This window comes from Branchiostoma floridae, chromosome 15 (assembly GCF_000003815.2).
Source record: "Branchiostoma floridae strain S238N-H82 chromosome 15, Bfl_VNyyK, whole genome shotgun sequence".
Lineage (NCBI taxonomy): Eukaryota > Metazoa > Chordata > Leptocardii > Amphioxiformes > Branchiostomatidae > Branchiostoma > Branchiostoma floridae.
In genome coordinates, this window is record NC_049993.1 from 1,870,667 (window position 1) to 1,886,645 (window position 15,979).

General features: G+C 39.6%; 1 protein-coding gene across 1 annotated transcript; it reads left to right on the top strand.

The window, feature by feature from the left end:
* Positions 1–7,189: 7,189 nt before the first annotated feature.
* Positions 7,190–9,765, top strand: LOC118431299. Its single transcript, XM_035842412.1, has 6 exons — positions 7,190–7,250; positions 7,360–7,452; positions 7,787–7,927; positions 8,488–8,595; positions 8,743–8,920; positions 9,257–9,765. The coding sequence occupies exons 1-6, from the start codon at positions 7,248–7,250 to the stop codon at positions 9,475–9,477; spliced, it is 744 nt and encodes a 247-aa protein (XP_035698305.1). The 5' UTR covers positions 7,190–7,247; the 3' UTR covers positions 9,478–9,765.
* Positions 9,766–15,979: the final 6,214 nt, after the last annotated feature.

Sequence of the window (15,979 nt, forward strand, 5' to 3'; positions counted from 1 at the left end):
CACATAAGACTATCCATCGTGTTTGTGTGTTTCTAAAAAGAATCCCTAGGATCAAAGACGATTACCCTCATAGACCCTTTAGAAGTGTCTATTGCATAATTCAGACTGTCTAGACTTCTTTACACTGTCAAGTCAGGTATTAAAATTTAATGCATTTTTTCATCTGAATTATGAGTCATAATATCTTACGCATATGTGATCACTTTGGTCCTGGATATTTTTCACTTTACCGGGTGTCTTTACAAAATACATGATATACAAAGACGAGCATCCCGGTCTAACAAGGAAACGTCCTTGGAGAAAAAGATTGTGAACTTTGATCAGAATACAATCTGTAAAGCCAACATAATAAATGAATACTTTACAAATACGGCATGTCAATAAAATAATTAGCATCACTTGGCGCACGCGCATTGAGTGAGAAGCATGAAAGATGCGAAGTGTGCAATACTGTCTTCTATCAGCTCCCTTCCGTTGCATGCACTCATCATTCAGTAAACTTGAAGTCATGACTGATAGAAGAAAGGACGTATTTCTAAAATATATAACACGTAAGCTATCTTTAAAAAAAGCCGTCACGATATCCCTGCTGGCTTTTTTAGGCAAACGTAATGTGACTTGGTATATTTGCTTTTTGGACAGACGAGGACAATGTGGCACTGCACTCAAGTAAGTAAGTTATATTAACAGTGCCACATGCACAGTAGAGACAGTGGGTAAAGGTAGTCTTTTCTTTTACCTCCCCGTCCGAAGTCAGGTACCCATATTTTGTACCTGGGTGAAGTGAGGAATGTCGTGCAAAGTGCCCTACCTATACAAAGGCACAACGTCGGGGGCACACACAAGTTACGCCACACTCGACGCCAACACAACAAGATATATTTAGGATGTTTGAAAAGTTGAGTTAAAAGTGTTTACACAATGATGTATTGTTATTGTTGACTTTACAAGACAAGTATGTCAGTAAAAGAATAAGTAGCACTTGGCGCACACTCTTTAAGATTGGGAAGGAAGGTAGTTTCGAAGTGTGCAATACTGTCATCTATTAAAAAAATCCTCCACAATATCCCTGCTGTTTAGGCAAGCGCATCATCATCATCATCATCATCATCATCATCATCATCATTGCCGGCAAACGCAAATTGATCCAAACATGTCACATTAGACAGGTTGTACTATAAAAAGGGTTTAGACAATGATATATTGTTCAGAGAAGTCTTTGTGAAGTCTAAAAGCAATATGTTTTGACCCCTGGATATGAATATTGGAATACTCCATTGGATAAGATGCCGAAAGCTCCAAACTGAACGAAGTCGAAAAATATCATGTTCTGGAGTTGTTTCTGAGCCGTCAAAAGTTTGGTTTTGCTACTTTTTTCTATGTCAACCCTGACCTCAGCTAGCAGCTGGGCTAAGATCATCTGCCAGAACGCTGTCGTACAGCACTGAGGGGTATTAGGGACCGATAATCTTCCGGCGGGGCTGAATCATAACGGCCTGGAGGCTACTATATATTTGGTCCTACGGTGACCTCAATACGACAATTGCCACCGATGCTGCCGTTGAACTGCATGTTTATGAACCATTTTCCCCTGAGTGAAGTGAACAAAGTTGTGTAAAATAAAGTGCCTTTTCCAAGGGCACAGCATCGGTGACGCTCTCTAGACTTCTTTACAGTAAAGTAAAGTACATTATCCATTAACATATAATACGCTCTTATCGTCTGCCGCCTTATCGACGCAGGCAATGTGAGTTAGGGTATCTTATTAATAAGCAAACTGGATCCTATAGGTCCTTGAAATTATATACTTAAATAAGTTAATCATGCATAATTCCGCTTTACTGACTAAAGAATGAGCTAAATTTACATTTTTCTCAACCCAGTGCAGCTATATATTTAAATCATCTCAACGCGTCCCATTAATTATGCAAATGGTAAATTGGTACTTTATTTTGTACAACATTGTCTAAGGTATCTACATATTAAAAATCGTGAAAATCCGTTGTTTCCCTCTTGAGTTAGACGCTTCAGAAGTTTTTTTTTTACAAAAATGCCCCTGCTATCCTAAACCTAGTCGCCAGTGGGTCCAAACTTACGTCACTTCTTCCTGAGCACAAGAGCTATCCAACACCCTAAAATCGTGACCATAGCTTTTTCAAAACACAAGATAGCAAAACTGGAAGTTGAACTGCAGTACCAATAGAAGCCGCTAGAGGGGCCAAAATCTAATCATTTCCAGCTTTGTCACACCCTACCAACACACTAAGTATGAAACAAATCCACTCAGCCGTTCTTGAGTTATCTTGTTTACACACACACAGACACAGACAAACGCAGGGTAAAATATAACCTCCATGACCTTTCATGGAGGTAACTATCTTTTAGACAGGAATATTTACTGTAAACGTAATAAAGTCACCGTGGCTATCTGCAGTAGATTATGTCACACAAACACACACACACGCATACATACACACACACACACACACGCATACACACACAAGCGCGCGCGCGCACACGCACACACACACAGATAGACACACACACACACACACACACACACAGACAGACACACACACACACACACACACACAGACAGACACACACACACACAGACAGACACACACACACACAGACAGACACACACACACACACACACACAGACAGACACACACACACACACACAGACAGACACACACACACACACACACACAGACAGACACACACACACACACAGACAGACACACACACACAAAGACAGACACACACACACACACACACAGATAGACACACACACACACACACACAGACAGACAGACACACACACACACAAATAACAGCAAAAACTTAACCTTCTTGGCAGAAGTAATTACTTACTAGAAAGGCCGACATTTGCTTGGGTGCAAATACAGCATATTTCAGCCATACCCATTCCCACGCAACATTGGACTGTTCCAAGTCACCCCTGCGCAAAAATACAATATTTTAACTGTAAGTTATCCCCGAAAGAGAACTAATATTGTGAATTGATTCAAGGTCAAAACAGAGCTTGCCCAATATGCCCCGGGCCCATATGGAAGAACATAATCTTCCACAGGAGCGCCTATGCATAACTGATCGGTTTTTAGAATTGCGGCAGCTCCTATTTTTCCGAGAGTGAAAAAAAACGCACCTTCCATTCAGAAGATTTTCATCATAAAATTACATGACGCCATTCAACAATTTCCACTTCGATAACTGGGTCTAAGTACCGTCATAATCTCCTTGTGATGTGGGTACATTTATTATTGCAGTGAACTTTTTTTAATCAAGTAGGGCATACGTTTTAATAATTATCAAGCAGGTGCAGGTAGTAGGAGTGTTGTTGTTTTTTTCAAGCTAAGAACTTAAATCTTCATCTTGTTTTGTATGAGTCATTACATAAACGGAGACGTCTCGAATTTTAACAAGAATTTTACCACCCTGTTGCTTCATTTCTTTTCTGAAAAATCCCAGGACTAACAAGTTTACTTGATTTGGCTTTATCTATAAATTCCATTTTTCTTAGAATTGTTTGTTAAGTATATGCCCCTTGCATACCACTGGTAAATTGTTTTACTTTGTATGCAATCAGCCATCGGACGTAATCTTGTCTGAGTGTGATAATTTCCTGCTCGTAGCGTGCGAGACCAGGAGGATAGGAGTTTCTACTTTGTTCGGGGGTTTCTTTTCGGAGGTCAGTGGTGATACTCTGGTACTGAGAGTGTTTTATTGGGCTCAAACTCTGGCAGTTTAAAGTTACTTACAATTTGAATGTAACTGTTATAAAGTTTACGTCAAAAAAGAACAACAACAACACTAGAAGTACCTACATTTGTTCGGGAAAAGATTACATGCATTCTCGCCACTGTCAAAATTATGTATCAAAACTAAAAGCAAACTGTCCGATTTTCCCGCGTTTTCTGCCAAGTAACATTTTCTCGACTGTCTCAACTAACCCCAAAAGTCAAATCTGCCGAAAATAATTGATAGTGCCATGCGGAATGTTGGTAAATTCATCGACACAGACTTGTATTCTAACGTTCAATGCACGCGTACCGCCCGATACCGCTCAAATGACCCTATCTGAGCGCCAAATCCTCGCAAACTACAATTTCAAACCGGGCACAGGGTGACTTATGGACACTGTATGGCTGTAATTTGCATCTGTTTGTGTACATACGATATAGCAAGGCCCCGCTTATGAATATTAACTAGCATTCGCCTTTCTCGTCGTTGATTGGCTGGCTCTTTAAATTCAATCAACTCTCGCTCTCCCCAGACCGCTGGCACCTGGCACGTGTGGGCTCTGGGGTCATGGGAGTTCACGGGAAAAGACCGGAAGAAAACCAATTTCCCCTCAGAAAAGTGCAGAAATTAATAATTTAAAATTGGTTTATGCCAAAAATTTTATATGGATCATTTTACCAACTATCTAATGCCTATCTACACTAAATTTAAGGTCATTCTATTGTAATTTAAGGGTACAGGGGGCCAAAATGTACCGTTTTGGTCAAAACATGACCTGTAAACTTCAATAAAATCATTTTAGAGGCAGCCGCAGATATGAAAAAAAAGAGAAAAACACACCTGGGTATTGACCCACTCTACCCTTGTGCCAAATTTCAGGTCATTCGGTCCCGGAACGACGGAGATGATTCGATTTGAAGATTTGACAGGAGAAAGAAAGAAACATAACGAATACAATATATTTCACCATACCATATATGGTATGGCTGAAATATAATAATGTCCAGTACCATTCTGTTCTTTTTATATCAAATACAAATAACCAGCAATCCAATTTTCAAGATAATCCGCAAGCGTTAATGTCCTAAAATGTTAAGATTTAAAACGTTGTATTGAAATTTGTGTGAGTAGGACAATCCTGTGTATTACTCTCTCATGTATAACAAACAAGGGGTTTATATCAAGACAAGTTACCGGGCAAAAACTACCCATTTGACCAGACAATCAAATCATTTTCTTGGAACTAGTGATTGATCAGTCCCAGTGTCTGTACAAAATACATGATATACAAAGAAAAACATCTCTGTCTTATCTAACAAGGAAACGTCCTAGCTATAGCAGGAAAACAAGATTGTGAACTTTGAGCAGAATGCCACCTGTCTGACCCACATGATAAATCCATTATTTGCAAATAAGGTATGTTTATACTAACATAATAAATACATACTTTACAAATAAGGTATGTCATCAATAAAAGAATTAGCGTCACTTGACGCACGCGCATTAAGAGTGAGAAGCAAGGTAGTTGAGAAGTATGCAATACTGTGATGTATCAACTCCCCTCCAATGTACGCAAGCATTCTTTACTAAACTTGAAGCCATGACTGATAGAAGAAATTACATCTCTCTAAGATATTACCCGAAAGCTGTTTAAAGATCCGTCGCAATATCCCTGCTGTTTAAGCAAACGTAATTTGACTTGGTATTTTCAAACATAATATATATTTTTTTGTATTTGCTTTTGGACAGACGAGGACAATGTGGCACTGCACTCAAGTTAGTAACTTATATTAACAGTGCCACATACAAAGTACTGACAGAAGGTAAAGGTACTCTTTTATCTCCCCGACCCAAGTCAGGTACCCATTTTTACACCTGGGTGAAGTGAGGAAAACCGTTTTGAGTGCCTTTCTCAAGGGCACAATGTCGGTGGCACGGTGGCTATCGAACTCGAAGATATGAAATTTACAGAACACTATCCATTGTGTTTGTGTCATTTTAAAAAGAATCCCTTGGATCAAAGACGATTACCCTTATAGACCGAATCATTCTTGAAGTGTTTGTTGCATATTTTACGACTTGGAAGACTCATTTACACTGCCAAGTACACTGACAGGTATTAAAATCTAATGCATCTTTTTGACTTCCTTATGAGTCATAATATTTCACGCATACTTGATCACCTTGGTCCTCGTGATTTGCACTTTATTATGCATCGTTTCCACTTAAGTACTTAAAGGATGAGCTAAAATCCACATTTTCTTAACTCAGTAGAAAATATATCTCCACTTAATTAAGACTTTTCTTCCCTAGAGGGGTAAGAGGAGCTGGAGATGATGTACTCTACTGTACTGTATTATTTTACTATCATTATCTGAATCCGACCTGACCAAATTTGTCATCGTCAGTTTTTATGCGATGTAGTTTACGTTATTCCACTTTATAAATCGTCGACCATGTTGACGATCACCATGTCTCTTAATTTCTTTAAAAAATGTTTAAGTTGCTGTTGTTGTAAGTTAGGGCAGCTGACCGGCTAAAGACCGCTCGCATTATTTGATTATTGCATCATTTTCTTGGACCATGAGACAATGCAAACTATTTCTGTGTGTACACACTTACCGGACAAAGAAAGATTTCAGCCTTATCTAACAAGGAAACTCACATCGTGAAAAATAGAGAGTTGGAATGTTTGTGTAACTGTATAATGTATAGATCTGAGTGCAAGCGTTGAACTTAGCTGGTGACAGGCACAGACGTCTAGACGTATAATTTAGATATTGCTAATCAACGTTAACGTTAATGATAGTGATTGTCTAATATACGTATACTGATAAATATCTTTAGATAAAAACATCTAATGTAAACATTTACATCTAATATTGTTGTCATCATAAAAATAGCACATCTGTCAGAGATCTTTGTAAGATTAAGCCTGAAGATGCCTTTTAAATCAGTCTCCAAGCAAACGTGTCAGCTGGTTAAAAAAAGAGAGGCATTTGGTCAAATACGGACAAACAAGCACCTTGGGGGTTTCAGTCAGTCTTATGTAGTATATACACCCGCCGGTCACTCCACGTCCTAACCTATTAACTCCTACTAGACTTTTATTCCTAACTTGGCCAAAGTCTCCTATTACTATTCGGTCAGACTGGAGTCATCATTTTATTGCTATGGTCTTAGACTTAAAACAAATTTGTCAATTGACTATAATGAAATATCAGCAAGTCGGCTGTTTTTTTTTTATCACATTTTGTCGCATTTGCATAATCGTCAAGGAAGTGTTGCCTTCCAAGAAACCGTCATTGAGTCAAACAAAAAACCTGATTGGTCGGTCTGTTGGTTGTTCAATCGACCGATTGTTTCAAATCTGTATAAATCGGGAACACCGCGAAGCTTCTGGCATACCACTTCTATCATCGAAAAAGTTGCTGTGACCGAATCTTCGACCGAAGTGACCGAGTGCCTCCAAGCTTACCATGGTACGTTGATCTCTTACATTCTAAATTTGATTTCTGAAATTATCGCACACTTTCTCTCAAACAACCACTCCGAAACTCGTGATAAAACAGACTGTGACTCTCTCCACAGGCCGGATTTCTGCTCCTCTCCATCCTGGCGGTTTTGTCTACCGTCCACGCGGCACCCACCTGTACGTGTGAAGAGAAGGCTTCTTCCACTCAGGTAAGGAGGACACTGTACTTTTCTATTTACAATACAGGTCATGCTTTTCACTCTATCACTGCTATCCGAACGCTCGAGCCGTCAGGCAATGACGCTAACACTTGTGGGATTTAGTGGCGTAAGCACGCAATGTCATGCTACAGTAGAAATTTTATTTCAAGATAAGACATGGTACTATTGGTCAACTGGTAACCAGAACTCAAATTGTCGAATGTGCCTTAACTTTATTTTTATTTTCAGCCAAAATGAAAAGAAAATTGACATATTTTACGAATTTTGTACGTCTGGTGCACATGATGCATGTCTTGATGTATGTTTCCTCTTAAAATTGCAGCAGTACACTGTCCAAATCAACGAAGAAGGAACCATCTTCAACCAAGTGACTGATGTAGACCGGGATAATCAGATCGTTCTGTTCCACGTGCCTCAGCACAACATCGTGTCTGACAATCAAGTCATGTTGGACTACAACACGGTACGTCAAACACGAGTGATGTTAATGTTCTCTTTTTGCCCCTTCACACGAGATGCGGAATCAGCCGGTATGCCGTCAGAATGACTATTCGCTGTATATTCATAAGTACTCGTAGTGCATTCTAGAATTTCTCACTGTGTCCCAGATATTTCTGCCCATTTTTGTGGCCGTCTCGAATGTTTCTGTCATGCTCAAAACTTTCGAGGTGCATTAGTAGTGGAGAAAAATCGATCGGCATTCAAACTGTATTCTAACTGCATTGTACCGAATGTGGCCAAAAGAATATCTGGAGTGCAGTACTAGTGAGAATGTCTATATTGCACTACAAATATCCGAGAATAGACAAAGAATAGTTATTCTGACGGCATTTCGACTCATTCCTTCCGGTGTGAAAGGGGATATAAGGTCCATTTGAAATTCCCACCCGAATGTGGCACGAATTTAGCAAACTCTTCATTCTGGCTGGTTCTGCTTGATTCCTGCTAATTCAGTTTCCGTGTGAAGGCCCTATAAAATAAACAGAATACCGGTAGAAACTAACCAGTGTGATATTTCTACAGGGACTGATGATGACCCTTTACACCGAGCTGAACGCCTGTTTCCTGTCAACCATGCCTGACAACATCCCGGCAATTGACAAGCTGGTAGAAGGGCTGAGTGCCATGGCAGTAAGCAGACATTTAGCAACTTCAGACTTCAGACAGGATATGGGTTACCGTAGTTAGAATATCATCAATAGTTTCAGTAACGATAGTGATACTAGACTCCATATCCAACTCGATACGATTTGTACTAAAGATCCTGTATGTCTATAGAACCCACAGACAAGAAGCACCATCCTTAAGAAGAGGAAGGAAGAGACCTACCAACGTGCCGCCCCACAGCCTCTAAATGCCCGGACCATGTTGGGGGACCAGATGGCCCAGATGTGTGCAAAGTATCCTGTCTACAACACCGTGGTGGTTCCCGAGGCGACCATCGAACAGGATTCAGGTAAAAGTCAAGGAGCCATCGCTCATTTTCCACGCGCTTCAATCAGCTGTTTGAGCTTCTGCTAAACGTTTTATTATGTTTTTATTATTTTTTTATTACGTTTTTCTCTATAGATTTCGCCGATTTTAACATCTGCTTATAGGGCAATATTTGTTCATTATGAATACTCAAGTTGATAACCACACTGTTCAACTGCTGTTCTTTTTTTCGAATTAAGAACTCCCCTTAAGTAGAAAAACTGTCAAAAAGTTCTGCGTGTATCGTCATATTCAGCTGTGAAGCCAGGCGATACCCTGAACATCCACTTTCCTGACTTTCATTTTCCTCGCTGTTTAGGAAACAAAACCACTCGTAGGTGGCTTGACGACCAAGTAACCCTGACTTGTCCACCGTTCGACTTCATGTACCGATGTGAGCTGAGGAACTCATGCATCTACGTCTACTACTGCGAGGGGACCCACCTCCCAGGGTTAGCACCAACCGCCGCGCAGTGTGATGTGTACCATGACTTCACCGCCAACGCCTGGCAGTGCGTGCCTTATTGCCCTGACGAGTAGGATTAAAAACATGTTTGCCACAATTTTTCTTAATGTATGTGTTTCAAATATCAAATAGATGAGCTGGGTTTTCAAACCCGATTTGTTTGACGCTTTATACTGAATGACCAAAACGATAACGTCAGATAATGTTAACGGTGATTTCTCGTTTAAGGGGAGAAGTAAAAGCAGATACTCAATGTTCGACAGTTTTTGTCTCCTTTAGTCTATATTTTAAGTCTAACGTTGTGCAAGGTCATAATTTCTTACTGACAATTTATTCAAAATAAAGTTTGTTTTGCAGTGGCAGTTGATTGTCAGTCTGATGTTTACGGTTCTTGTTTATGAAAACGATTTGAGACTTTAATCATAGTCATCGTTGATTTTGCTGTAATGTTTTAAGTAGGTAAGTTGTAGTTTGCTTATATCAAACTGAAGTTAGAATGGCTTATATTTCTAGTAATCTATTTCTCATAAAAATGTGACCCACAACCAGCTGAAAATATAAATTGCTTCTATGTTAGTGTTTAGAAGATAATATTAAAACAAAATTACTGACAACGCAAACCTTGCTTTCCGCATCAACATAATAGTTTGATGCGACAGACGCAACGTATCACAGTTAGTATACGCAAAGCTGACACTAACGCATGCTGTAACAAACACATTTACTATATGTCTGAGATAAACGGCGTAACTTTGTTTCGTAATAAATACCTCCAAAAAATCAAATGTATTTGTTAGCCTCATAGCCGTAGTTATATTTTAGATAACAATAAAAACAACCCGTTCTTTTCAAGTCCTTTATGCATGCAATATTTTACCATGACCTTTGTCCCAATTAAAAATCAACAGAACGACTATTGTAATGACCTTTAGCTTCGGTCTATTTCGGCCTCCATCTTTGTTAGACATCGTTTATTCGCTGGCAGCTAACCTGGTTTAGATAGCCTAAAGAGTCGTCAATGATGTGAAGTTATATACATGTGATGTGCAGTTATATAATACGGCGTTACAACTGGAACAAGTCCCATTGGGCGTACTCTCAGAACAGAGGTTCGGCTCAGACTGTTTTATGACGTGTTCAAAGTCGTTTTATCTAGTTTTTCATATGTGCTGTTTTCTTCATGTCCTCCAGCCAAACTATGAAGAAAACAGTACAACAAAAGAAACCCCGATTAAAACGCCTTAGAACACGTCGAAAACAGCCGGAGTTGAACCCCTGCTTGCACAGTAATGCAGCGTTGTAACTTTTTGATAAATTTTTGCATGGTACAGATACAGATAAAGGGTTAATATGACACACAAATGATATCTGGATTATTCAAAGCCTTACTATACAGATTTGAATTGCATTTCGATCCCTACCTTAAAAGTCCAGAAGAGACCTGAATACCGATGGGTGGCCTTCGTCACCTCACATTTTGACTCCACACCTCCAGTTACGGATGTATCTAATAACTGGTGTTAAACTTGGTGTTAAATATTAACATTTCGTACAAACATGTGGTCAGAGGCCACCTATGTTAATGGGATCAAAGTTATTGTTGACCTCATGTCTCTGTGTTCTGTCGCAGGGTAACAATGAATGTAACAGTGACTGTATTTATAACACCGCAAGTCTGTCTCAACCTTCGACGTTAAATACCCTTTACTTTGCCTCGATTTTTTCAGCTTTACTATTATCAATCTGTCAAATTGATTACCGTCAATAGAGTCATGCCGTAAGTGTGTCTGCAATAGCAACTACTATTGATACTTCGCACCCATTTGTTTTTTAATTCCAAACAAGCAGTCAGCCAGACAAACGCACAGATAGATGCTAAAACGGTAATAGGTAGTACAGTGTTGAGGCATTATTGACTTTGGGGAGACTGCTCCAATTGAATGTTTATCCCTCGCGAACATACAATTGAGGGGCTTTTATTCCAAGACAGCTGAAGAAAGGTCGTGTTTCAACTGACGATTGCATCAGTGTTGAAATACGTTTAAAGTATGGCTCATTGTGTTGCACGGTCTATCGATCAAAGAAACGTACACCACTCAAGCACCCACCTTTTTTTGCGACTAAAATGACCGAGTGGGGTCCAAACGGACCCCAAAATGTTTTGTTCATAAAATCTCAGTACCATTTCTTATCGGCGATCATTGTATGTACATTGCTTCGTCAATGTAAGAGGAAGATTTTGAGATATTAAGGTGTTGCTAATTCCAACTCATTATCATAATTTATGCAAAAGTTCAGAAGGACCACGTTTTGCACTAAACCTATTCCGACCAGATAGGGGAATTTTGAGGCCCTCAGCAACATTTATGTCGCATAACTCATGAACGGCTAAAGCCAAAGCTACGAAACTTGGTAATTTATCACAAAATATTGTTTGCAAAAGTTTTTGGTCAATAAAGTAAGTTTATCATTTTTTGGGGTTGCCATGGCAACCATATACTAACAGGCATATTTTTGCCAAAATTTGACAATTTCAATTTAAACAAGGTTTTCTTGATAAACTACATCTGTTTTCTGACAACAATTAAATTCTATGAAATTCAATGTAATTTTCATGACTTAAAATTTATAATTTATGCTAATTTCATGACGTCATTGGTCAAAATCCAAGATGGCCGCCCTGATTAGGCAAATGACGTCATAATGTCGTCATATTACATGTTGAGGACACAGAATTTTTTGTGATGATTTAGGTTTACATTCTTATTATTGTCTGAAAGTTTAGTAGTCATACTGTAAGTGGTTAAGGAGTTAGCCTCCAAAGTTTGTTTTAAAAACTGCACATATTTGCTGGGGTCCGTTTGGACCCCAGAGGGACTGAACACAAACTTTCTTTATAATTTCCACATTATTGTACCAATCTTTGCGAAAACTTAGGAGAAGGTATAAAACATATTGACTGACAAAGTCACAGAAGGATTTTATTTTCAGATTAAAAATGTTCAAATGGCACTTGAAAATGTACGCCTGGGGTCCAAATGGACCCCACTCGGGTGTTTGAGGGCTAAAGCCTCTGTCTCATGTATCGCACGATTATCTTACTGGTGATTTCCATGCGTGATAATATCCCCGTACGTCGTACGGTTGGAATGGTTTAAAGTTATAAAGCCGTGGTCACAAACACCGTAGATAATCAAGCGGTGGGTAATAAGAGCGTATATACGTCAATTGCAGGTAATAGTAGCTAATATTAGCCTTCGGGGAACGTCCTACAGCGACAAATACAGCTGAAATGGATTCTCAACATGCCTCTATCGCCTTACAGTTTTGACGAATATTGTGAATACGGTAGACAATCCGAAAGATATGTTTTAGCAGCAAGGGAATAGCTTTGAGCTAGAGTGCAAAAATAGAGATCGGCAATAATTCTGAATAGCTCAAAAATTATAGACAGACAGCTATCTATCTTCGTGTCTAAACTGTCCCCCAGGGACTTGGACGTCAGCTAGGGCACTAGGTAGGTAGGTAAGTTAAAGCACAACAAAATGTTGGTAGGTGGTGATAGAGACATCTAATGCTAGCTTGAAACCTCAGCTTTCATCCGTACAGTGATCACGATATATGTATGGAAGCGTCAATTAGCAATCTTGATCAAAAGCTGTGTAGGACGCTTTACAAAGTTGACTGTCAAATTAAGTTCTCTTGTAGCCATTTAGTGATTCGTTATGTGGCTAATGCAGATTGTGATTGTGTACAACTGACAGAGATATTATTAAATACGATTTGTATGGAAAAATGGTTGTTTGCAGGTGTGTTTGTTTTTCTTGATATACAAATTAGCCTTTTTATCAGACCTAGACCGAGTGCACGACGGTAGACGATACAATAACTAGCCACAGGGATAGCTCCCTCTGGCGATACAACTCCGTTTAGCACTCTTATTTGTCTTTGTTGATATGTCAGGATATGCTTTATGCAACTGAATGAATTAGGTCCTGTTGTTTGAGTACATTTACCTAATGTTGTCTTGCCGGGGCGGGCGGGTCTGGAATCAAGCTCCTTTCCTGTTGAGGGCGGGATTGTATATTCTCTCATATGTAGTCTCTCTATCTCTCCTTGTTCGAACCAGCTGGGTTCACGGTCTAGGATATCTGTGGATCTGAGATTGACAGGGGGTTCCTGATTAATATATATTGTGCTGTAGATGCTATGAAATGGCGCCGTGAGGAACCGTTACCGCAAGTAAATATCAATTTATAGACAACGCCTCCTTTATACTCGAAATTTAATGCAAGAATGCAAAAGACGTAAGATAGGTACTAAAAGATTACATGCCAAATTTTGAAAATGTAGACTATGAACATTATTACAGCAATTTAAGCGACAAAACACGCCAACAAGTTGGAGAATTGTAACCGCGAAGTGATACGTATATACGTGGTAGTATAGTATTGTAGTATAGTATTGTAAGTTGGCACCTTAACACAAAGTCACCACACTAGTACCGCTTCTACAAATACAAACAATGCCACCACACATATTTTCCTATGTTTGGAATTTCTGGCGAAACCAATGCGCCCTCACATTCCATCCATAAGACTTACATGCTGCGGTCTTACCACTTGTACACAATTTCAATACCCATCAACAGAGAATCAGACACCCACACCTTGTTTGGGACATTTATTAAAATGGACTTTCGCAAAGCAGACAGGATAAAAGACTTGATGTAGAGAGTGAGGAGCCAACTTCGGTGATGCTAGAAAGGCTTTGTTAAACTGGACAGGTGACCATGTGATAAAGTGAAATGTTAACAGATAGGGCGGTTAGTGGTGCAAACTGGTGATTCTTGGCGCTCTGTATACGACATATCATGTAGGCAACAGAACTTATAAAAAAAGTCAGGTCCTACAATTGATTTTTGAAGAGGGGTTCTTCTGGTCTACTTGTGTGTTTAGAGGACATGACAGATTGAGAAATGACTATGAATAAAGAAACAGGCACACAAACATTTTGAAATGAGTCATCTGTAGGCTGTAGGACTGCATCAATGGATTTATCATGGTAGCAAATGTGATAGTTTACACTTACAAGTGTACATGTATTAGGTATCAAGCCAAAATCATTCAACATGCAGGTGTCATCCATGAAACTATTTTGAAGTGGCTATTTTTATTGCCTATATATCTCTTGATTTAACCAATGACAGGACAACATTCTATTCTAATGAACTGATTGAAAAGAAGGCTGTTGACTGGTGTGACTGAAAGACACGTGGAGAGAAACAATGACTCAGCAAATAGGATGCTTATCATGTATTTATCTCCTTAAGCACTTTGCAATGTTTGCTACTGTGCGCGCCCGAACACGTGATCTGGGTAGATCAGTGTGAAACAGTTGGAGTGCCAGACGTTGTATCCCAACCCCTCAGCCTCACAGAGATCCATCATGGCAATCAGCATGTCGTATGCGGTATTGGCACCTGAGCCAATGCACCGGATCCCAGGTATCAGCTTGTCCTTCACAACCTCTGCAATGATTTGGGTCAGGTCATAGTCGAAAGAGTCGGCTAGGTCGCGGTAGATCTGTAGGGGATACAGAATGGTTGGGTAGACCTCGTAAGTGCTTTCCTAGTATATACCTGTGCAACTCCGAAGTGAACACAGCTTTTCATGGCTGTTCTTTGATCTGGCTATGACTTATACAGTCGATAGTCTATATATATATAGCATCCTGGGAAATGTGACTTTTATCACTGGTAATCAGGCATTGGTCGACGAGTACAGGTTGTTGTGGACAAAGCAATTTCAAAAAAATAATAGGGTAGTTCTACAAGTGATGGCTATCATTTTGCTGTATTATAATATATCTACTTTTGAAACCAAGCCTCTCACTGCCGAACTGCTGAATGTTAAGAAAGAAATCTATCATTTTTCAAGCCTTGCTGTGTCCTTTTGCGCGCTACATCATGACATTCAACCGACCACAATATGGGAGACTATTCAGAAGCTGAGAAACAGCGGAGTCGTCAGTGGTGAGAGCGCACACCACTTGATGGTGATGGTCAGTATCTCAGCAGAACTGAGGCTGCGGACGTACATGAACAACCGTGGTCAGGTGGAAAACGTGTCAGCCTTATCGTCAATGTCGACGGATACGGGCATTGATGAAAAAATACGGAAAGTATTTTACACCTCGAATACAAAACAACTAATGAGATATTATGTTACAGAAATACCCCTAAAGCACTTTCTTTCACAGCTGACTGGCCTTAAGCTATTAAAAGAACCAATTATCTTCTTTGACAATTCTTCAGAGGTTAAAGCAGAGGTGTACACACTCGTACCCAGCGCCGCGAAGAAGCCATAGGTTTAGATTGTGGGCTCAACCAATACACAAATAAAACTATATGGAATCCACATCTGTCATTTTGTTTTGTTTTATGTTTGTCTCAATTACCTTAGCAAATCGTAAGTTGTGTGACCATTCTGTGCGTCTCTATACAACGTGAGACTGTACCCCAGTTAGCTAGCGTTTTCTACAGTTACCGAGGCGAAAACAAGACGAAAGTTTACT

Coding starts and splice junctions, on each gene's coding strand:
- LOC118431299 (XM_035842412.1), top strand. Junction 7,453..7,786: donor AGAAGGCTTCTTCCACTCAG/GTAAGGAGGACA, acceptor TTAAAATTGCAG/CAGTACACTGTCCAAATCAA. Junction 8,921..9,256: donor GACCATCGAACAGGATTCAG/GTAAAAGTCAAG, acceptor CTCGCTGTTTAG/GAAACAAAACCACTCGTAGG.